Raw genomic sequence first — 24,815 nt, 5'->3', positions numbered from 1 at the left:
CCTGCACAATATTTTTTTTATTTGAAATAGGGCTTCTATGCTAATGGCATTTCTTTTTTCATTCAAAGAAAACAACTTTGAGTAGTAGCAGAATTTGACTTTCAGCAGGATGCGAGTCATAACCCTTGAAATATGTAACATTTTAACATTTATCGTACTTAGAGCATATAAGCCGTCTTAACAAGCTTTTAAGTGTACAAAATGAATTGATTTGAGGGGAATATTTTCATTTACAAAGAGGGTTCAGCTTAAATTGAGGACGACGCAGTGAGCAATGGAAAGTAAAATGATAGGTGTTACCTTAAGAGACAAGAAGAGAGCAGAGTGGATTAGGGAATAAACCGGAGTTAAGGATATCATAGTTGAAATTAAGAAGAGGAAATGGACATGGGCCGGGCATGTAGCACATAGACAGGATAACCGCTGGTCATTAAGGGTAAATAACTGGATTCCTAGAAAAGGCAAGCAGGTTAGGGGGAGGCAGAAGGTTAGGTGGGCAGATGAGATTAAGAAGTTTGCAGGTGTAAATTGGCAGCAGCAAGCACAGGACCGAGTTTACTGGCGGAACATGGGAGAGGCCTTTGTCCTGCAGTGGATGTAGTCCGGCTGATGATGATGATTATCATTATTTTATTTTCATTCAAAGGGTTTATCCGACTTTCAAATAGGCTTGTAATGGATTCACTAAAGAAGCTTATTGCCTCATCAATTCATCGCCACAAGAATTTTTAGAATCCGTCAAGTACATGCGGAGTTTCAAAGATTTCTTTCACGCTGCTTCTTGTCCCTACGAAAGCTCTCGAAGCGAAGCAGGGAGAAATGCACGGGGAAAGAAAATACCATATTTACTCGCGTAATGAATGCACTTTTGTTTTCTTGAAATATCAGAGCAAAGTTGGGGGGTGCGTTTATTATGCGGGGTAAATTTTATAAAAACTTTTTCAGAAGGAGCGAAAAATGCGGTAATGCAAAAAAAAAAAAAAGTTGGGTTGCTTAGCTTTTGGCAATTGACATATGCGTACACTGTTTGGAAACAGCTTCTTTGTTGCACTTTACTCATCCTCGCTGGTTCATGGCGCAATCTTCTGTAAGCTGTCCCCAGGCCGTCCGCGCATGCCATAAAAGCGTTTTGCGGATATCATTTCTCGCAATCGTTTAACCGCAACATCTGCTGTGATCTCAAGGGGCGCTTGAAAGTGCGCGCTACCATGCTACGGCACTCTTTGCCAACTTCACGGCAACCTCGCATGACGACTGTGACGGCGGCGTTAACATTGAAGCAAGTAACCATCATTGCAGCAAGCTACCCCCAAGCATCAAAACAAATCGTCGATAACAAGATTAACGACAAAATACGGCCGCCTTGGTTCTACATGAGAAGGTCCTCTACGCGCGGATGACAAGCGATGCGAGAATGGGAGGTTCTATTAAGCTGCGGAAATCATCACGATCTTTTCTGGATGCCAAGCTTTTTTTTTTTTCTGGTTTTCCAGAAATCTGCGACGCAATAGCGGCGAATGACCCTTCGCAACAGCAAATTCTGCCCTCGTCTCTCAAAAATCGTGTGCGCATGGTTGGGCTTTTTCATATTCGCAGGAAGCGATCATCGGTTTGGCGCGGGCAGCTTCGTGACCTTCACTCGCTGCGTGCTTATCATCTGCAATGTCTACACTCGCACTGTTCTTGAACCTCGCTGTGGCACACAGATAAGGTGTGGGACGTTTCGCGCACAGGTTAAAAGAAAAACAATACAGGACAGTACGCGGCAACGCGCGAAGGTGGGGGGAGCCACGGGGGTTCGGCGAAACGATAAAGAGCGGAAGAAATTCAATGTGTGAGAAGGCACCAAGTGGCGGTTACCGGGACTGCAGCGGATGAATGTAGGGGGTGCATTTATTACGCGGGGAAAAAAGAAAATACCCAATTTTGATGACTGAAGTTGGGGTTACATTAATTATGTGAGTGCATTCGTTACCAGGGTAAATACGGTAGGTACATAATGCGTGCTTTCTAAGCCTGTGGAGTCATTTGCCGAGAGAAGAGAGCAATTTTCGGCTGACTTTGAGAGTTTATTGTGAATCGCAAACCACGTGCTGCGCTATAATATTTAGCTTCCGTGTCCTCTGTAGTCTTAACTACAGATCGGCAGAGTTTTCTGATTATGCTCAAGAAGTGTTGCAGGCCCCCTTTAAACTTGTAGGGGGGCGGAGCGGATTTCTCCTTAATAAGTGTTTTCATGGTTCAGCACCCCTACACTGCAGTGAAACCTTCTTCACAGGTGGTACATTCAGATAATTATGCATCTATTCGTTTCTTGCAAATACTTTGAAATTTTCAATAATTTAAATTTGAATCAAATATTCGAATTTGAATACCCTACTATTTGTTCGAATATTTAAAGCATTCAAATATTCGCTCAAGTCTAGTTTTGACACGTATGTGTGTAACGCAATTGTCATCTCTTGTACAGAGACGACATGGCAGTCGGTGACTATGCCGGTGCCTGCGCGCAACGCCTCGAGCGCGGTGCCCAGTGCGGACCGAAACGGGGCCTGCGGCGGCCGACGGCCGAGGAGGTGGCCCAGTCGAGGGCGCATCTCTTTCGGCCATCCATGTTTGGCAGCCGGCTGGAGGAAGTGATGGCGCTGCAGTGCGAACGTTTCCCCGACCGATGTTTGCCCTGGGTGCAGACGACGCTGTCAGAAGCAGTGCTGCGGCTCCACGGCGCCCAGACGGAGGGCATCTTTCGCGTGCCGGGCGACATCGACGAGGTGCGTGCCTCCGCCTTCAAGTAACTTGATGGTCATGTTGTTGAGCATCGCATCCACACTGAATATCATTTTCCATTCCTAATACAGCTAAACTCCATTCATTATAAAAGACCTGCTCAGAGGAGCAATTTTTGCCTTTTATGTGAGGTGCCTCTCATAAGTGGTGTACCATGTATGCGTTTCCTTATCAAACCTTATTTCAATGTAGACTCACTGGTAGCTCCTATGCGTATTTGTCTATTATATCAGTATCCCTTATAAAGGCTCTAGACCTAATATATGGGCAAGCATAGACAAGCCTGTCAAGTGGCAAACAAGGTTTATTGTTTTTCGAAAGTAAACATTGCAGTAGCGATTCTTCAGTGCTAGCCAAGCGATTTCGGCTTATAGAGTGCTGAACATATGTTCTTCGCGAAGAGTTCAGTACTGCAATGCACTCAGCTGTGCTTGACGTGATTACAGGTAGCAGTGTCTGTTCCACGGTTATCTCATCTTCTTTATCATGCGCATTGCTAGAAAAGTCTTGTTGCACCTCACGAGTCGTGCTTTCTTCCCTAACTTCGCAACATCAATTATGTCAGCTGCATTCATGGTCTTACCCTGAGTGGCATCAGTGTCACTCAACTGTAATTCAGCAATCCTCTAGCACGAATTCTTAGTTCAGTCATCAGTTCCAAGCCTCAGTCTTACTGCAAAAAAAAAAAAAAGAATCTTTTAATACATGCGGTAAGCATCCTCCAAGCCACCACTTGCTCTACCATACCACCACATTCACTCAAAATTTTTGCAGTACAGTATAACCTCGTTACAACAGACCTCCATAGTGAAGAGGATTTTGGTCTGTTGTAAAAGGAGTGTGTAAAATCAAAGTACTGTTACAACAGACTTCTACGTAAACACTGAATGTGTCTGTTATAACAAGAGAGAATTGCAAGTCATAAACAAATTTATTCTCAATGGGGACATAAAAATGTAATTTTTTTTGAAGATCACATTTTTGGTTTCTTTAACCCTTTATCCGATTCCAAAATATCTTGCCTATAAACTACGTAGAAGTGCTGTAAGCAATTTTTGCACCTGCTGAGGTGGCGAGTTTCTAGCTTCTTGCAACATTATTTCTGGCACAAAACCAATTTATAACATCCCTGTGAGATGAATGTGAGCGCAAACTGATGCTAAAATTGCGCTTTTTCCGCGCCGAACTGTTGCCGTTACATACGAGCTATCGTGTTCATCTTGGTCTCGTTTGGAAGGGTCGTTTTTCACCCTCAATTTCCCGCCACCACTGGCTCACCTTGCTCATTAGTTTTTTAGCAAAAACGTGTCATCGAGAAGCACTAGCGCGCAACTCAATTGGCTGCTTGGGGCACGTAACAAAACCTAGGCATCTGATTGGCCAAGGGGCGCTTTCGGCGTCTGCTTCACCATCGGAACGCGCACTGATATGCGCTATTTTGTCATAGTGCTACTGGCTGCCTGCGGCAGTAAAGAAGTTCCGTGCTATAGTAAATTCTGAAGCGGGTGTGGGGGTCGTTCGTTCGTTGTGAACTTCAGAAAGAGCCCCGCTATGGCTCGGGACAACGAGGATAATGAACTCAACGCGGTCAACGGCAGTCGCTGAGTCACCGATGTAGGCCTAACTCACGTACGAGCCCGTTCATTGCCAACAATGTTACTGAGAACGGCTGTGTTTTGCAGTCTGATCAGTTAGAGGATGGCAAGTAAAAAGCAGAAGTGAAGCTAGAAGAGATATCAATCTTTGTAGTGACGGAACTGAAGCGCAGTCTTATCGCTAAACGCGCCGATGCCGTGGTTCCCCCGCCCGACGAAAGGACCTTGAACTGCGCGACGAGTCGTCAGAGTGGAGTACGCCGCGCGTGGACGAACAACAGAAAGTCAATCCGTTCGTGGTGAAAATGCTCGCCGCCCCTGCCATAGAGGCTACTGACAACTGGTAGACTGCTTTTAACCACGTGTTCGCAACGTTGTCGTGATCTCCACTCGAAAATGCGGTAGTCTTACGTGAAAAGGAAACTAGCACCTCGGCACTCGCGTAGCCTCGAAATCGATGGGCGAGGAAGCAACTTTGGTTCGCGACATTTACAGGTAACTCATTCTGGACAAGCCGGAAAACATCGCCGTGTTATTCGACGGATCGCGGATGACGCGCGTACATTCGTCGCACATCGCCGTCAGTACAGTCACCAAACTGATAAGCGGCCTCGCGGCAGACGAGCACATGGCGACAACTTGCTACAGGACTAGAAGAAACTACACGCTCGTGCAAACAATCAGTCCTATTACATTCCTGGTGCTTATTAACTAACTAAAGGTATGTGTGCCATGATATTTTTCATCTCGGAACGGCAAAATAAAGTTTTAACAGCATTATTTTTGAAGCACAGATTTTGATTGCTTTCTTTTGCTTGTTCGGCAAAAGTGGACCTAGAACAGCTAGAGCTGTAATTGTTTTTGTACAATGTAGCTAAATGTGCACAAAAACAATGCTGGAAGCCTATTTTTAATGGGCAGATACATTTTTTTTATTTTAATATAGAAATTTCTGTATTTAATTACGTGCAATAAACTGTGCTGTAATTCGAGAAGTACTCGTTCAATTTTCGATCAGCTTGCAGTGTTGCACTCCTTAGGCTTTCTAGCATTCATTTATATGTCAATGGCCATGTAATTCTAAGTACATACATTTTTACAGTTAAAAATGATAGAATTATACGTTTTCTTCATTTTCTCAAAATGGCAATTTTGCACACCCTGCATGAAAATTACTGCAATATATCGGAAACTATTACAGACAGCAGAATATCTTTTTTTTTTTTTTTTTTTGCAGCATGAAGCTACGGTATATGTTTGGAGCACACAACATAGGAAGCAGATTTTGATTTATCTTGATGCAAGTTTTTTGAACTAGTCTTTCGTGTGACCACACAATGGCCACATTCAGAGCTGTGAAGTTTAGTGTACTGTAAAGTAAGAAATGATGCCCCAATCAAAAAAGTGCTTCCTATGTTGTATGTCTTATGCTTTCTACTGTCAATCCCTATGTCATTTATAAATTTTTCACGGGTGGTTATTTTTCCATTGTGGTAATAACAATAGAAATGGTTATCTTGATTATTTAATTAACTAATGAAGCTATAGAAAAGATCACTACATTTTTAGAATCAGGAGAACACACTAAGTAAGCATGCCAACTTTTGTCACATTTGGTTCATAAAATTAATGAGAGAGCTCTAAGACCCATGTCCCCCCTGAAAGTTCAGTCATCAGATCACGTAGCACGCCGCACTTGGCGCGAACATCGCAGACACATGTCTCGGACCCACTGAAATTGCGTCTAATTGGACCCGCTGCTTATCAGCACTTCATACTTTGTGATAAAGACCACCATGGGACAGCTCTTTATACTCAAGATCGACCTTAACGTAATTTGAAACATCGGGCACCATGGCTAGACCATCGCCCTCGTGGACATGCGGACGCGAAGAAGCAGTAATGTGCTCCGTCGAAAGTGACGAATTACATCACCCACAAGCTCTTCAGAACCAAGATGGCCATTCTACACATCAGCAGTGGACCACCTAACCAAGCTCTGCATGCAGCGACCGCCCGGAGCAGCGGTGGAAGCGACGAGCAATTTCCCGTGTCAGCGCCCCAAAGCACAAGACCAAGCACACTGCACGCTGATTTTTTTGTCACCTTGGATAGATATAACTGGCCGTTAACAAACCAGAGATCGGCGGCCTTCATTCTTAAGTTGGTATGTCAATATTTCCACCGCAGGCCGTTTCTGTCCCGATAGTATGCCATGTCTACTATGTCCATGGTAGAAAAGCCCGCTGTAAAGAAGTCCTGACCACCTTGCTGGCCTCATAATTGAGTCAATTATGTCTAAATGTCCGTTGCACCAGAATCCGTAGTAAATGAAGCTCAATCAATGAAACGAATAAGGAGGTTGGCATAAAAATGCCAATTGCTACGTAATATCCAAATGTCTGTTGTAAGCAGACTTGTTATACAGTCAACTCTCGATAATTCGAACTTTAAGGGGCCCAAAAATTTGTTTGTATTAAAAGAAGTTCGAATTAATGAAAGCTAAATGAACGGAGGGCTCAGCATGCAGTGACGCATGGGCATTGAGCTAATACACGGGAAAAAGTTTAAGAAGACTTAAATTTATTCACGAATCACAGGACATTCGTCATTAATTGAAGTAATCGATGACGCATGTCTGCACACGTTTACCTTGCAGCAAATCAATCAATTTCGCACGCAGTTTGCAAATCATTTCTACTTCGGTTTCAGCATTCTCTTGGCAAAAAAAGTTGCACGCAGCAATGTCCAGCGCTGACACACTCTTAAAACAACGACGACTGTGTCTCCAGTGCTACCCTCTGTGCTGCAGCCGCAGTGTGGCCAGCACGTGACGAGAAAGGAAGAGCATCTCCATACAGAGAGAAAGAGAGAAGCAACACTCCGCGGCAGTGGTTTTTTTTTTTTTTATGCTCTTTTCGCGACGTTGAAAGAAGGCTTTTTATGTAACAGGGATGGAAAAGGGAAAAGCGTGGCACAGGCACGTCGCAGATCGACAGTTGAAAGAGAACAAACATTGTGCCGCAGTCTTTTCTTTGTTTCTCTTCTTTTCTTTATTCGCACACAGCGTTGAGGTGTCGGAGGTGCCGCCGCTATGTGGTGCTGAGAGCATTTTCGGAGCGCAGTATGTTCAAATTAACTATCGCAAGTGTTTGCGCATTCAAATTACTGGGGCGTTTTCGCCTATTGGAATACACATAACTTTGGTGGGACAACAGCCTCAGGTCGAATTGATCGGAGGTTGGAATGAAGTGTGTTCGAATTAATTAAATTCGACTGTAACAAGGTTATACTATACTACATGCCATGCATTGCACTGAAACTGCAGCAGGTGCACCGCTCTTTGCACATTTTGCCTGTAATCCTCCCCTTCCACATTTTTCTCAGTGCTCACCACACCATCTCTATTGAGAATTAAGCCTGTTGCCTTGCACTGCAGGAGGATATTCAAGGAGTCTTGTGATAGTTCGTTTTGCACAGTTGCATTGTAAGCAGTATATAGCAGACTTTCAGTAAATGAAAATCTCTTAAATGGAATTTCTGCCCAAATGGAATGGCTACTTGTGGTATGATTGGTTTCGTACTTGTATTTTGCACCACGGTTCATCTTTAGGTAAATGGAACACCCTTTAAATTAGACATTCTTCTCTGGTCCCTTCAGCTTCTGTTCAATGAGAGTACTCTATAACACTGTATGTCATTTGAAAGTGAACAGAAGTCCACCGAACAAACCCACATTATGTATGAACCTGCACTCAGTTACTGCATTACAGCAGTGGTGCTGCGAAGCAGTGGACACATGGACCGTATCACCCTGCGTGCAGGTCAATGCACTGAAGGTGCGACTAGACGAGTGGCAAACGGTAGACTGCACCAGCGGCAGCGACCCACACGTGCCGGCGTCGCTGCTAAAGCTGTGGTACCGAGAACTGCACGACCCTCTCATACCCGCAGCCCTGTACCAGGAGTGCGTCGACTGCTGTGGCGAGCCTCAGGCGGTGCTGGCGCTCGTCCGGCGCATGCCGGAGCTCAACCAGCGGGTTCTCGCCTATCTCATCCGGTTCCTGCAGGTACATGTGCATGCTTTACAGAGTTATTTTGCACTCGGAGATTAATAGACGCTGTAGTGATTGAACCATTTTGCAACCGAAAGAAAAATGTGCCAAAAGCACTAAAAATGTTTTTCTGCTTGATTCGTAGAGCTTTTTGTGTGAATAAATTAGTACCATTCTTTCAAATCAGTGGCTATCCTTCATTTCACTGATTGCGTAGAAAAAGCTAACTTAAAGGTGGCTTCATTGCACAGCAATACAGTGTAACCCATTTATAATGAACCCACTTACAGTAACATAGCGGTTTTAATGAAGCAATATTAATTTCCCTTTCTAATTTCTGCACTTTCAATGCCTTTTAAGTTAAGTTTTAACGTAGTATATAAACCCACCTCAGTGGATATAGCGAAACAGCTTTTTTGACAAAAGGAAAAAAAAAAAAAGCCATCAAACATCCTTTTGAGCATTTGCGCGAATCAGAACGGTCGAAAAACCGCTGATTCTTTGCTTCCGGCAGCTTCCCCCAAGATTATTTGCCCTTTCGCTTGGATCTTTGCAAAGGCTTGCATCACCGCATCGCGCAGTCACCAAAACAAGCAAACGCTTCTTGTTGCCAGGCAGGCTGACCGCCGGATAAAAGGTTGCTGGTGTCTTATCTCGTCCACTGCGAGCTACATTCCCTGGCTTGCTTTGCAAGAACACTGCCCCACGCTTCCGGCCTTTGGGCCACCCATGGGGCCACGCAAGCCCAGTCGTGCTTGTGGTGCTGCATCGTGGGGAAAAAGTGAAGTAGGTGCACTCATAAATTGCTTTCTTCCACGGTATGGCGCCACCAGCGATGCCTGTCTAAGCCTTTCATGCTTGTTCGCATGATTCACGAATGTAAACAAAGCAGCACAGCTTGGACAGCAGAAGTACTTGTACGCTTGTTCAGCTCTGTTCACTGGTGAAAAGCGAGTCATCGCAGCACACTGGACTTTCCCTCGGTAACAGCTTAACCTGCCCTGGGCACCGACGAACTCATCGACAATGTCGAGTGCGGCGATACCGGAAACGTAAACCTCATCCACGGCCAAACGAAAGGTGCTCTCTCTCTCAATGTTAAAGGCGCCATTTTGGATGAAGTTCGCCAGAAAGTCGAGAAGACGGACATTGTACGGAATTATGGCTAAGCCCAGTTCACTTTGGCGGCCATCATAAAGAATGCCAGCAAAATTGATGCTGTTTCGGAAGACGACGTTGGCAGCGGTGAGCAGAAGCGGATTGCGCTGCCACTTATGGCGATGCTGAAGTGGCGCTCTACAAATGGCTTGTAAATGCTCGCACAAAGGTCGTTCCTCTCAGTGGGCCAATCTTGCTCGCGCAGGCCAAAAGACTGGGGTTTGTTCTAGGCCACTAGAACTTTAATCTAGGCAACGGATGGTTGTAGCGGTTCAAAGACTGCCATGACATCAGCTACGAAAACGTTGTCGATGAAGCTGCAACCATTGAAGAGGACGTTCTTCAGTGTTGGATGGAGAAGCACAGGTGCTGCATTCTTGACACATATGCTGAGAGGGATATCTACAATGCTGATGAAACAGGGCTGTTTTTTCAGCTACTGCCAGCAAAAACTCTCGCGGCAAATACTGATGAATGCATGAGAGGAAGAAACAGCGAAAATCGTATCACGGCGTTAGTGTGCACGAATATGGATGGCACAGACAAGCGGCCCCTATGGGTCATCGGCAAGCATAAGAAACCGTGGGGCTTTACCAACGTGCCGTCAGTGCCAGTAGCGTAGACACACAAGACCAAGGCATGCATGAAGGGGGACATCTTCCGTAAATAGCTCACCGATTTTGACCAGGAAATGAGTGCAAAAAAGCGGAAAGTGCTGCTTCTGCTTGACAACTGCAGTTCACATCATGTCAACGCACATGTGAGCGGCGCTGTCAAGATCCTTTTCCTGCCTCCCATCGCAACCGCCAAGATGCAGCCGACTGACCAGCGAGTGATCGCAAACTTCAACGTTCACTATCACCGCTGTGTCATCAAGCGTCTTCTCAACGAGATCCAAACTCGGCTGACTTTAAGGTGCTGCTGGTGAAGGCAATATTTTGCGCAAATGAAGCCAGCAGGGACGTGAAGGCTCAGACGATCCCTCATTGCTTCCAAAAAGCGGGTCTCTCGCGGGGAAGCAGCGGTGCCGAAAAAGAAGCAGCAGCAGCTGGTGCCGTGGCTGTGACGAGCTTGGGGCAGCTTTGGGAGGCCACTGGCAATGCAAGCCTTGACACAAGCGGGTTGTATTATAGGGACTTCGCTCTAGTGGGTGAAGACGTCGTCACAACTGAGGAACTCACCACCGACAAACTCGCCACTAACATCTCGGAAGAGAAAACAATCGCCGATAGCAGTTCTTCGAGCCCCGAAGGCAACGACATTGCTGCACCTCAGCCAGTGACCTTTGACGTAGCTCTCACAGCTATCGACGCACGGCGTATGTATTTGAGTTCTGAACCGGACGATTGCACTCTGATGGACAGTGTTGAGGCCAGCGTTCTAAAATCCGCGCAAACGAATTGCGTGCAGGGGAGCCTTGACAACTTTTTCCAGGGGGTATAAATAACATTTCTCTCTTGACCTACTTGATGTCTCAGGCTTTTTTTTTTTTTTAGAGTTCGAATATAGCGAAAAAGTGGTTATAGCGAAGTGATGTCCGATTTCTGCCAACTTCGTTACACAGGGCTACACCGTACAATAAAAAATGCCTATAAAATAAAAGCCGGGACACAAGTGTCACAACGGGGACAGGTGCGGCCATCTAGCACCAAGAAACACAAGTATAGTCTTTACTGGTTGCGTGTTTCAATATATTCTGTAAAATGAAAAATAGTAATAAACTTCAAACAAATTTTTGTTGATGGCAAGTGCAGTCACCATCGATCATTTTATTAAAAAATCTGATGATGACTATACTTGTCGACGGTCGTGAAAGGGTTAATGTGTCGTCTATGCACGAAGCCAGCTGGCCAAACCTCAATGATTTCTGCTGTCTAATGGAAGGCATTACAATATTGAAGAAGTTTAGCTGGCCAAGCCCAGGTATTGAGCCCCGCCAGGATATAAGCCTATGCCGTTGTATGTCGGGATAAAGTTGTATACAGCACGACCATTAAGTGCGGAATATCACTCCCAAATGGCAGACGTAGAACCAGGTTCCTCTTGCACCGCAGTGATCACTGATGCTGGCTGCGCGAGTGAAGAAATGTTCTTGCCATCTGAGAGAACTGCTATTTGGTCTCATGGGTTAAAGTACATATTGAAAGGGTTTGCAGTGCAATCACGTAAGTGCTGAAGAAAAGGGGCAACAGCAAGGAGCGGAAGGCAAAGAGGGACGACACAGCACTCGGGCAACAGCGAAGAGGTACAGCGCTCGTGTCATCCGAGTGCTGTCTCGTCCCTCTTTGCCTTCCGCTCTTCGCTGTTTCCCCTTTTCTTCAGCACTTCTGTGATTGCATTGCAAACCCTTTCAAAATGTACTTATCATCTGTCATTATAGTTCATGGTCTTCTTATTCCTACTGCGATCTAATTACATGTTCTGGTCAGTTGTCAATCCTTTTAAATTCCACCAACCAGACTAATATTTGCTTACATCTTTTTTGTGACCAGCGTCAATTTTTGTTTGCTTTATGCCATGGAGCCGCCAACTTTGCCGCCCCCCAACAGTGTGCGGCGGCAGTGATTGCCAACAAGCAGATGGCGTTGCTGTAGCTCGAATGCTACGACCAAATCTTCTCATGCCCAAGCATAGCACGCATGGGGGCATTAGTGGAGATTTTTTAAGGCTGCTGTAATCCAAACAAACTTTATTATTTTCATGCCTTAAGAACTTTTTTCCCCCTTCAAAACTGTCCTGTGGTCCCTGCCAGAGCCAGCTAATTGGGTGGCGACTCGACTTTGAAGCAGCATGCGTTGTCAGAAGGAGTCAGATTATGGGAAGTGTGATAGCCATGTAAGGGAAACAAAGACTGTCAAGTGGCCCTGTAGCTCTTTAGAAACAGAAAGCACACGCTCTTTTGTTGTTCAGCAGTGGGTGATGACATCCTTCAATGCTTACGGACTTTAAAAGGGCAGGTTTTTTTTCTTTTTTTCTTTTTTTTTTTTTGCAGCACAGTTTGTACTTTCTGGGTTTTGATAGCAGAAGCATTCGAAAAGGTGTCACTCTTATATTGAAATTCAGTTTGAGAACGAGTTGAAAATTGATCACTTACTTAAAAAGCACTTGGAACTGCAGTCATCAATGTTATTTTCAGTGCGTTTGGCATGAAATGTGTCCGTATGATAGTCAGTGTTTACTCTTGTAATGATAGGACAGCTCAACGATGAACCTTTTTCTCTGCAGGTTTTTGCTGCCCCTGAAAATGCTGCCCTCACCAAGATGGACGCCAGCAACCTGGCCATGGTGATGGCGCCCAACTGCCTACGCTGCACGTCAGACGACCCGCGTGTAATCTTCGACAACACTCGCAAGGAGATGGCTTTTGTGCGAACCCTCATTCAGACACTGGACACCAGTTTCATGGAGGGCGTCCTATGACCCCCGCCGACCTGTGCAGACCTTCGCTGCTCCAAGCAGCGCTGCATCAGCCGACGGCCGGGCTAGTTCACCGTTCACATTCTTCGTTGTGACGGGTCGCCGGTCAAAGGAAGACGAACGGCACTGAAAGCCTGAGGCAGCTCGGAGAGAATGGTACGGAGGCCACACTTGTGATAGAAACAGCAGTAGGAGAAGGACAGGAATGTCTAGTAGCTAGGCCTCGCTTGACTACCGACAGTTGCCAGCGGATGGCAGTGACTTTTCTTTTAGGTGCCGTTTTATTTGCACATTGACGGTGTTAGTCCTGCCTTCAGTTGGTCGAGTCTCAACAGACCAGGGTTTGAGTGTTTTGGTGACGCTTTCAGCCACTGCTAGTCTCAAAGAAACTAGCGTTGTTTCAAGCAAGTTCCCAGTACGTACTGTACTACCTAAGGTACGTTTGGCAAGTTGATGCGCGGTAACACGCAACAGTGCGACTACGCAACTTGCCATTGCAATGTTACCTGTTGCTCGGAAGCAGTCTGCTGCCTTGTCTTGGGAGCTTCGCCGCCGGCTGCACGTTGCTTTGTTATGCGGGGTCCATCAGTTACTGTTAATATTATTATTATCATTATTATTGTCACTCCTGCAATGCAGTTGCAGTCAGCTGCGTCAACGTTCATCTGCTGGCACCTTGCCCATTCAGCGGTGACGCAGAAAAAGCGCCGCCAGCCTCCTCAGCTTTTTTCATGCTGCTAGCATTCGTTCCTCTAAATTTTATGATGCCGACGTTCTTGTTAAATTGAGTTTCTCAATTACCGTTGCCAGGAGGCAGTGTTTCGACCGCGAGGCATTGCAAACCGTAACCTGTGAGGCCCGCTTCTGCTGACATTTGGAAGAACATAGCTAGAATCCAGTCAGGCGCATTGGGCTCGACGGTGTGCCTCGCAATTTGCAGTTGCCATGTGCCTGGCACTACTTAACAAAGATGAGACAGCGGTGCTGCCCTGTCTGTCAGGTGCGACTGTCACGCGACATCTCACGCTAGATGGCTTGCCGACACGTCACTTGTCAATTCACCAGGCACGTGGGCAGGCCTTGTTAATAACGCAGTTTCACCTTCCGTTACTCCATCGTAGACGGTGTTCCAGTTGTTTTTGTTCTGCCAATGATGGGCTTTGAACTGTGAAATGCCTTGCAAGATGCCATTCAGCCAACCATAAGGCAGTCTAGGGCAGCATTGAGCTTATAGACGAACAGGAAGTTACTCCTCATAACTGTTTTTCATGTTGTGATTCTCAAGCTAAGTAACTGGTATTACGTGTAGGGTCAAGGAGCCTATGAAACATTACTCACTGGCTCATTACTCTGACTTAAATTAACTCCATTTTCAACATTGTAGTCCAGCAGCGTTTGTTAGGCTGTTTAAAGTTGCATTCTCGATACTGCCTTGGATCGTCTGGTCAGACGTCTCGGTATTCGACGCGACTCACGCTCACCAGGCATCACATGCGGACATAGAGCCACTGGGGTGAGTCGTAGCCTTCCGCAGCATTTATGGTACCGGTGCGCTCGATCGGTCAGCGGCGGGTTCCAGTATCAAATACCGCGGAGGCAGTCTTTACAGATCGTCACCACATCATTGTTCGCTTTTTTCTGGAGTGCAGCAAGCGTCGGATTGTGCCTACGCGGAGTTTCGTTCTGACAGGCCACTCTATTGACTGTTCTTTAGCCTCATTCCTGGATGGATTGCAGAGACGAATGCATTTTACATTGTCACAGTAACACACTTGTTCATTGGACCCTTCTAGTGCTTACATTGTATATGTGTAACCGGGGCTCGTGCAATCGCTGGGCGTGGTTTGGGCTACGTACAGCACAGTATCCTCATTCGCAACATTGCCTTGTCTCTGTAGAGGCCAGTGCATGCCTCTTCTGCACTCGCTGAGTTGTTTACATGGCAGTGATTGACACACGTTTAAGCCAGGACAAGTAAATTCTTCCCCCAAGCACACTGTCCTAGAAAAGATGTGCATTGCATTGTCGCCTGAATTATCATTCACATGAAAACATGTTGTATTTGTCTTCCAGGTTGTTTCGTGCCAGACGGCTTTGTGCAATTTCGTTTCCTTGAAACGTTCAGTTCAGTTTCGCACTCCGTCATTCACTGCATAGCACTTCTGTACACCGTGGGAGCGTCAGCTTCAGCGCAGAGTTCTCAACTGGCTACTGAGCTTTAGTACAGCATGCACGTTCAAGTCACAGATGATGCAGTCGGAGGTGGGTGTGCAACGAGCTAAAAAAAATGAGCTAGGGCAACTTGAAGCGTTCATGAAGCTTGAAGCAAAAACACGTAACACGGATGATGTGTACAACAAAGATTTGGTCAAGCTGCACGCAGTTCCACATCCCGTTCAGCCATCAGACAACAGTATGAGCACTGGCAGCCATAGTTGCGTGCAATACTCTTCTGTCGGATGGTCCTCCAAATTCGTCAATGAAACACCAGATTCCACTCCCTCATATTTTCTTTAACTTGCATAGCAGTACTTAGTTCGCACCCTGACGGGTGGGCACCAAATTGTGACACCGTGATTTTGTGCGGCTTCGTTCAGCCTTTTTTTAGAGGGGACACCGAAAATTAACTCTGGAAAGGTATGCCTAATGTAAGGATAGTTTGAGAAACAGCTTTGCATCATTTCTTTAGCCCAACCCTTTTGCAATGAACTTGGAGTTTTGTTTCAGCACGATTTGGATGGGGAGGTTTACCTTTGGACACAGCAAAAATGAGTAGAATATGATTGAATGAATTGAATCATTAAATCACACAGGGCACGGTGTTCTAGTGCAGAGACCAGTCATCACTTTTTCAGATATAGTTCACAGTGCAAGTGAAGTTGGCTAAAAAGCTTAACATCAACGTAAAATTCATTCATCAATACGTATTGCTTTTAGAGAAACTGCGCTAATGCATTTAAAAATCACATTCATCTTCATCATCTTGGTGGAAGAAGTCGATGCACTTTAGCACAAACCATTGACACTCGTTGTACTATGCCCATTGTCACCTGTTATTGTTTTCTTCTTTCCATATCATTATCACTCTATCTATTAAAGGGATGCCGAAGAGGTATAATATAAAACTAGCCTAAACTGGAAGATTATGCCGTCGGTCTACCGTGGGCTCCTTTGGGCCTTGTGGTTACAGTAGCACAGTGCCCTCGAATTGAAGTGCTTCACTTTGAAAGTGAAGCAATGCACACACTTTCATTTTTGGGCCGCTGCAGTGTTCTACTGGTTATAGTGCCCGACTGCTGGCACAAAGGTCGCGCGATTGAATTCTGGCCATGGGAGCCACGCTTCGATGGAGGCGAAATGCTGGAGGTCTGTGTGCTTAGATTTGGGTGCACATTAAAAAACCCCAGGTGGTCGATTTTCTGGACCTCTCCACTACGGTGTGCCTCATGATGTCATGGTTTCGGGACATAAATACCCCAACAATCATTTTAATTTACACCATCTTTAGTTCATGGCCTATCCGTGCGATTTACACTCAAACCTCAACAAAGTTGCATCTTACAAGAAAGTTCGTTATATCTGAAAGTTTGCAATAAAAGTTATTCCTAACACTGTAGCGATTGCAAGACTATTTTTCAGTAAACTCAGCTTCAAAAATTGGTGTCGGTATGTTGGGTTCCATCGAGAACTACCAGATTGTCTGACGGGTCTCGGCAGTCGAAGTGGCCACCTTTCAAACACCTCACACATTGCATTGGCCGGCACGTCATTGCTTAGTTTCTCACACACGCTAGCAAAGCAGTTTCTTCATCCAATTCATAACTCTTTCGTCCCGGTTTTACACTTTCCCGGTTTTTTGCGTCCATATTGACGCGCGTCTCACGCACACCTTCGTTCCCACACATCTTTTATTATGTTGTACCATCTTATTTGTTGTTCATGTTCTTAGCTGATGAGGCCTTTTACAGTGCCCTTTTTCTTGTTTTGTCATTGCTTACTTTTATTATGTGTCTATTCATTGTTGCAAGACATGGATGCTTGATTTTTTTTTCTGCTCGCTTTTATAACAGACAGTTGTTCACTTATTAATGTTGGGCAACGAAGCATTTTATTTCCATGCTTGATCAACCTTTCTTGTATGGTTTCATCAAAGTTTATGATGCTGCCTGTTTTGTCATTGTTCATGTTTTAAAAATTGGTGCTTGTACATAGCTGAGTCATTTTCCCTGTCTTGTAGGAGACAGCAATCTGGCTTTGAAGCTTAGTCTGGTTTGAAACTGCCATTTTGTTTGTTTGTTTGCTTACATGTCGTAGCCTTGGTTCTGTTTTGTGCTCCTTTGTGTGTGATGAAAATGTATGGCAAGCTGAACTTTTTGGCGTGTGGTTCAGCTGTGATGCCATCTATTTGGGTCAATAGGGCCTGGGTACTAATACAGTCAACTTGCCATAATTCGAAACTTCAATAAGTCAGAACTCTCGCTGTTTTAAGCCAGCATGAAAATTCCAATTTGACCCTTTCAACACAGCTTAAGTGAGCACTTCTCAAAGCACAGTGGTGCTGCAGGAAATTACTAATTAAAGAATGCACATGAAGAGCAATTAGTAGAATGTGTCCGTGTTTGGTGTTCCAAATTCTCTATGCATAGGAAGGAAATTCTCTGTGCATGGGAAGGCAATTGGGTGCAATACAGTGCAGGTAATACTGTTCCACGCTATTGGTGTTTTTTTGCAAAGCCAAAATAGTTTTTTCGTTTGTTTGGTTTCTTCAATCTGTGGGCCTGAATATTTGTTAATTAAGAAATTCGATACTTGCACGTCATGGCCCCCACATTGTACAACACTCAATAATTGCAAATCAGAGATGTGTGAATGTCTTTGCTTGACACAAGTTGACTGTGCATGAATTTAAGTGCCCGAACACAAGCAATGTGCCCCCTGCTTTGAGTGCAGAAGGGATGTTGCACACTAATGCCTGTTCACTTGACTGGCTACTTCAAGCTTCTTCTTAATATCGTTAACACTAGTGGTGTAGCATTGGTATACGATGCTCTCCCATAATGTTCATTATGTTACACATGTTCCGGGGGTCTAGTATACAACTTTCTGCATCAATAGCTTGAAGAACTGCCCCGGATCATTGGAATCTCCCTCCCCCCTTAATTTGCATGTGTAGTTCAAATGTGAGTAATTTTACATAATTTTACTCATTTGCAATTCAACATTCGAAAATAATTTGAAAGAAAAATGTTCTTTTAAGGGCTGTGGGCTGAGCCATTCAGTTTGGCACCAAAGGTGTTGATTGCAAAGTTTATTTCATTTCCAAAATTTGATAGACGGAGAATGCGACTCCTGCCTGCAAGTTCACACTTACTCCGTAGGGCTTATTTTGTAATCACCACCTGTGTTCAACCCACTGCGATCGTTGGACAAGCCAAGTCTATATGACACGTCTGAGGCACAGAAAAATGGTGGCTGACAAGGCCTTGCTTTTCCATTATAAAGTTCAGCTTCCAGCATGCAGTGAATAGTGTCTATTGCCTGGTGGGAATGCTCTTCTTATCCATGCGTCCCAAAGGTAGATTGGGTTCAGTCAAGAATAACCAAAGTTCCGTAATTCAGATGTCTATGTTATACTTGAAAACAGTGCAGGCTTTTTGTGAGGAGGCCTGTTATTTGAGCTTACTTCTTGTTGATGGTTACCTTGACTTCAGCTTAAGTGACAGTGCGCGTTGTCTTGCCCCATAAAAATATTAACTCACATGATGAACGACAAGATATCCTGGCTTCGGACAGTGTGCAACACTGTCTCCCCATTTTCGTGGCAATAGTTTTCCATCGGCAAATAGCGCTTGGTGATTAAGAAAGTTGCCTCTATGTTTCGGTATTCTAATCACACATATATAAACGTGTGAAACGCTGCATTTGGAATCAAGGTGTTGTTCTTATCTTTTATTTTTTATTCTATGGAGAACTGGGTCAGTAATGATTGCTTCGAGCTGTGACACATCGGTGCACTGTTTGCCACATCGTGTGTCGCAGTGCGGTTGTGCAGTGGGACTGCCCTAACTGTCACTTTCATTGTCAGACCTGTTGCTAACAGCTATATCTCTTCCTGCAAACTTTCTATCATTTCACGCTCCTTCTCGACACTGGGAAGTGACTGCTGTCAGTTTATGAAAGTGCTCTGCTGTATTTGGCTAATGCTCCTAAACAACACTAATAATGATGAGTTGGCTATCAAACACACTACCGCAGTGTAGCACTTGGTACACACTGGAAGTATATCAAAGCAAATTGGAGTATTGGGGCATCTTTCTGCTGTCACAATAATGATGGCCACCTGGAATGCTTGCGTTTCTCTAAGTGCTCGCTTCTTTCCTGCCAAAAGTGCATGGCAGACAGACACCCAAATGACACACCTCCTTGGTGTAACAGTGTGCTTCACTCTAATGATGCACCTTCACTGAGAAGTTGCTTGAAAAACAATCCTTCATATTTCCACAGCTGAGAGTTGTCAGAAGCTACACAGGAACAGAGTTGTGGATTGCAAACCACTGAGGCACTGGTTTTGAAGAGACTGACGACTGGCTTTGCTCGACTTGCGGCACAACGAAAAAGCTCCCCCTCGATAGCAGTTAAGCCTGCAGCGGTTAATTCCAAGAACACGCAGATATTTCACAAAAAGTTTTCTATATGAGAAGCCACCAAAAAAAACTTGAGGGCCTTCTCTTGTGACGCTGACCATCGATAGCAATTCCAGCAAACCCCCTGGCAAACTTTTCATTACGCTCAACGTTCTACTTTCACAGAAGTCGGTGCTGCTGTGTTTAACAAGCTTCATTCTGCCACTTTCATTTTTTTTTAATGTTACTGCTAGTAGATTAAGTTCTTCGAATGCTCGTTGTCAAATACTTCTCCAAGTTGTTCACAGTTGCCACAACTTTCATGCGGCCCGTGGTTTCTGCTATTAGCTTCATTCTGAGAGACGATCATGAAGGCCACATGCTGCCATTCATGATGGTACGCCAAGCATAGGTGGAGCCACTGTTTTGCTCGCTACAAACGAAAGCGTATCGGCGCATTCCAGGTTAGAAAAGAGTATAACCAAAAAGTGTGCCGTATTTCAACACCGATATAAAGAGCATTAACCGTGTGCATCCATAAAAAGGTCAGGTGATCGCCATCATACACATGTGCACTTCTTTGCCGAGTTAGGTGCCACGACCAACTTTAGTGATGAAATAAAAATATAAATACACGTACAATGAGAAGAACAGGGCTCATTTTACTCAACATGACATACAAGCTTTCCATTAATGGGGTTAGATAAATTCGACGTCTAAGCGGTTGTCTGCCCCTTTAAGCCCGCTGGTTATTGCAGTTTTGTGGTGCTGTCCGCAACTCTTTAGAGATGCTGTGTCTAATGAAGTAACATTCAGGAAGTTAGCTCCCTACCCACACTGCTATATTTGCTTGGGAAAACATTGTGTTTGCTTGTCGGAGTCGCTGCGCCGGATCGGCTTGAAGCCCACGAAACAAAGTTGTGGGTATGTGCGACGCTGCCCGACGTTCTTGCCCTACAATGCCTGTACGGCTATGCTTGTACAATTGTGCACGATTCGCAACGTGCACCTGAAGCTATTATTAAACGGGGTTGTGCAAGCGGAAATCTGTTTACGTCACCCGCTGTCACCACTGATTGAAGAACTTCCTTTTCTTGCATGTTGCCTGAACCACTATTGTCTTTCGTTTCTTCAAAAGTGAGCATGGTTCGCTCAACGCACAGTTGTCGCGATGCTTGCTCAATTGTTGTCGCCTGTGTTGATGGTACGGGACAATACTTTGAAAGGTTCCAGCTATGCACGATGGCAGGTTAACATCCCTTATCGTGGTGGTCAGCACTGGTTGTTTTGTGATAAGAAGCATAAAAATCTAGCTGTGCCGCTTGAAACCGCAGTGTCAAAAGTGTGCTGCGCCTTTGAAGAAACATTGCACAGGCCAAAAATCTATATAGTGCCATGGCATATTACGCTTCCAGTGATGTGACTGTAGCAATATGGAGCATTCTGTGTTGCCAACTCTGTGTAGCGCAGGAGAGGCTGGTGGCATGTGTTGGCTCTGTGTTTCAAAGAAGTAAGAGAGCGGTGTTCACTAACACTGCCACAGAACATTCGTTCACGCGGCATCGCTTGATCGAAAACTAGCAGCAGAAAATCCCCGGCTCTCTGTTCCCACGGGACGATGCAAATGCATAGCTTTTGCAAGGCTGTGTAGAGTTGGCAATAAGGGAGTGCTGTGAGCAACAACACTTAGGCCAATGTAGTTAGTACATTTAATTGTATTCTATTTTCTATCTAACCTGATTGTCGGCAAGTTGCCGTATTTTTTTAAGCTGTGGTTTCCCTGAGCGTTCTGTGCATGCTGCCCTTGAACATGAGCTGTGAATGTATTTTTACTTATGTGTGCTAGCCAACTCTTAAAGCATCACTGAGAAGTTGGAACTGTCATAGAATAGGTCTGACGAACTCTTCCCAACACCTGTGTACTCTTGTATAATTCAGGACCTTTTGCGCTGCAAGTGGAGAGAAAACTCTCGCAAGGCTTGCTAGACCGTTACCGGTTCGGATCATTGTATGCCGCATCGAACAACACAATACCAGATGCGTCTCTCCGCATCTCGGCTGTCATCTACGCTTTTTTCCTTGCTTCTCATGTTTGATCTTTGTTGTGATCGGCAATGAGTGTTTTGCGAGCAAGAATGTATGCTGCAAGACGGTCACGGAGAAGCGCTGTCTCGTTTGTTGAAAGTGGCGTGTTGCAATTGTGTCGCCGCATCTGCCTGCTTGTTTAGCATAGCATTATGCGTAGTGTTTTGCGGGAACTTGTTCTCCTCTGTTGCCTTGCTCATTCAGCAGCAGTGATGTGCAAGAATGTGCAGGTTTCAAGTGCTAGAAAGAACTCTTGGGCCAGTGTCAGCAGCTAAGTGCATAAATTTATTTTGTTGCGTCTACCTACCAACTGTATGCCGCTGTATGTGCTATGCTGCCAGATATGACTCGGTTTAACTGCTGGTAGTCATACAAGCAGCTAAAAAAAAAAAAAGCGGATTAGAGGAACCAGCAAATGTGTACAGTCTGCGGATGAAGCTGCAAAATGTTTAGTGCAGACGTGCTATGCATATATTCTTATTTTGTGCCCCTGTGTTCGTTAATGTCTACAAAAGTTTTTTTTGTTGTACCATAACTGCATTTTGCTTCAGTTTCAAACTGCGTACTGCTCTTCTCACTGCCTTGTTGGTGGTCATACCTGGCAACGAGTGAGGGAAAGGCGTTTTTTCCAACACTCGGTCGTCGGGATTCAGAGAATTTGCGGACAAGAGTTGCCTGCGAGCACCAAGGCTGCACGTTGCTGCTTTCCTTGGCAAACGGGGGAAATTGTTTCGTTCAGTCAGCAGGCCAGGCGTACTTGCGGCGTGCTCGCTGAAAATGTATGGAAGCTTGGCACCGACAATTTGACAGTGTAGCTCACGGAAGCGATGTTGCGGCCCGATCACTTAGTGAACAAATGCTCTGCCCTTCCCCGCCCCTCCCCTTCGAGTTAAGTTCTAGTCTCGTTGCGTTTCACGCGTGCTTTTTTTTTTCTTTTCGACGGTGTACTGATTTCTTCTATTTGGACTTTCGCGAGAGTAAATAAGGGGTCTTTTCATTGCGCGGCATTGTCGTTTCGATTGTATACACACTGTTATTATATAGAGAAAGAGAGAGCCTGCTTAAATACTCTGGCAATTCATCAATGATGTATGTATTTATTCCACGACGAAAATAAAATGTACAGTCTGTTTTAGTGACAATAAAGAGAGTCTGCAAAGCAATGCCTGTGTGGTGTAAAGGTACAGGGCCGTCCACTCTTAGTACGAACACCGCGCCGCGTGGCTTTGCTCCACGGGGCGCCAGCGCTAGCAGTGCGGCCGCGCATCGAAGCTTATCGACGCAGGCGCACAAGAGCCAAGAGGCGGGGCTTCTTTTCGAATAAAAGCGCGGGAGTGCACCGTGCCCGTTATGCCGTGAAGCAAACTAAAAGCACCTGAAAAACCACGAAAGTTGCAGGAAAGCGGGCTTATCTCAGCGCAACGTGTTGTGTAGTCACCATATTTGAGACGTGGGTGATCCCTCTTGTTTCAGTATCAAAATACCGGTTCAGTGTATACATTGTTGCAAACTCTTGGGGTATTAGTTTTGCTTTGTTTGTAGTGTTTTAGTCCGTGAAAAAATTTCGCCACTGAGCGGTGCTCTGAGAAGTTTTTATTACTTGGAAATATTTACCGTGGCCTGAAATTACGTGCGCAATAGTTTCTGCAATTCTCCCGCATTTAAACACGGCACATGCTGCCACCATCAAACTTGTGTGTCCCAACTAATTTTAGCTGATCTGTAGACCAGTAAGCCTCTGCAGCTTGGCATTCTGGCGGCTTTGCACACTCTGCAAGTATTTAAATTCATAAATCAAAGACATTTTGTTTTTGTATGCTTTTTCTGGAGCATTGGAATGCTGTACAGTTAAAAAACACAAAGAAAATTTCATACTGTATGATACCAAGTTCATTGCTTGTGTTCTGCGTTTTCCAAAAGTTAGCAACTCTCAGTAGCGGGTAGGATCCTCTCCAGCCCCAATAACCACATTCATTCTATTGGGGATGCTGCTTAGGGACCGCCCAATGTTTGTGTTGGCCTTGATTTGCTGCCACTCCTCCTGAATGGACAATGGCCCAAAGTGCATCCACTGAGACTGCACGTAGTCGCCGGTGGGTCAATGCAAGTTATATGTTTCCCCACGCATTTTCAACGATGCTTAAGTAAGCGACTGTGGAGGCCACTTAAGAACTGCCACATCGTGACTCTTTGAATACCGAGCAATTTTTTTTATAGCGCATAGGGGAGTTATCATGCTGAAGGATGGAATCCTTCTCTGGGAACTGTCCCCCAACTAGATAAGGGAGCAGCACGTCGTTTAAGAGCCCACAGTAGGTGTCTGTCGTGAAACGACTTTCAATTCTGACAAGGAGTCCCAGCCATCGAGCGGTGACGGCGTGATGCAAGGCCAGCCAATCAAAATACTCTCAGTAAAACAACGTCTTGTGACTTGAGCTTATACAGCTTTTTGATCGGGCAGACGGCACAGATAACTGGAGAATCATGTCATCCCTGCGTCATTACCGCCTGGAGATAAGAATGCCCATTCGAACCGCAAGCGACCCGCTCAGGGTGATCTTGGCAGACCCGAGAAACGGCCCAGCGGAGCTTTTTGGCCGAGTTTTTTTTTTTTATTTTTAACGTGTACAGAAAATCAAGGTGAAAAAAAAAATGAACTGGACACCGAATGCAAGCGCCGTCCTGTCAATTTTCTGTTTGGGTTCCTTTGAGTGGCTTAGGCTTTGGTAACGTGCACGCGGGTGAGACGGCAGGCTTCTTTCGCAGGTTGATTGATTGATATGTGGGGCTTAACGTCCCAAAACCACCATATGATTATGAGAGACGCCGTAGTGAAGGGCTCCGGAAATTTCGACCACCTGGGGTTCTTTAACGTGCACCCAAATCTGAGCACACGGGCCTACAACATTTCCGCCTCCATCGAAAATGCAGTCGCCGCAGCCGGGATACGAACCCGCGACCTATGGGTCAGCAGCCGAGTACCTTAGCCACTAGACCACCGCGGCGGGGCGTTCTTTCGCAGGGGCTCAAAGAGTATTGTAAGATATGGTACAAAAATATGCTGTTAAACTTATGGCGGAGTCGCGTAAGACACT

The 24,815-nt window shown here is 45.3% G+C and overlaps 1 protein-coding gene across 1 annotated transcript in view; it reads left to right on the top strand.

Moving 5' to 3' along the window:
- LOC119181429 (MyTH4 and RhoGAP_KIAA1688 domain-containing protein RhoGAP93B) overlaps nucleotides 1-22,883 on the top strand; it is a 60,791-nt gene extending 37,908 nt beyond the window's left edge. The window contains exons 10-12 of the mRNA XM_037432674.2: nucleotides 2,471-2,771; nucleotides 8,207-8,452; nucleotides 12,821-22,883. Of these exons, the coding sequence (XP_037288571.1) occupies nucleotides 2,471-2,771; nucleotides 8,207-8,452; nucleotides 12,821-13,015 (742 nt within the window). The 3' untranslated portion in view covers nucleotides 13,016-22,883. The remainder of the gene's footprint in view (nucleotides 1-2,470; nucleotides 2,772-8,206; nucleotides 8,453-12,820) is intronic.
- The last annotated feature ends 1,932 nt before the right edge of the window (nucleotides 22,884-24,815 follow it).

The sequence above is a fragment of the Rhipicephalus microplus genome, chromosome 10 (assembly GCF_043290135.1).
Source record: "Rhipicephalus microplus isolate Deutch F79 chromosome 10, USDA_Rmic, whole genome shotgun sequence".
In the NCBI taxonomy this organism is placed as follows: domain Eukaryota; kingdom Metazoa; phylum Arthropoda; class Arachnida; order Ixodida; family Ixodidae; genus Rhipicephalus; species Rhipicephalus microplus.
This window is presented reverse-complemented; position numbering and strand designations above follow the sequence as displayed.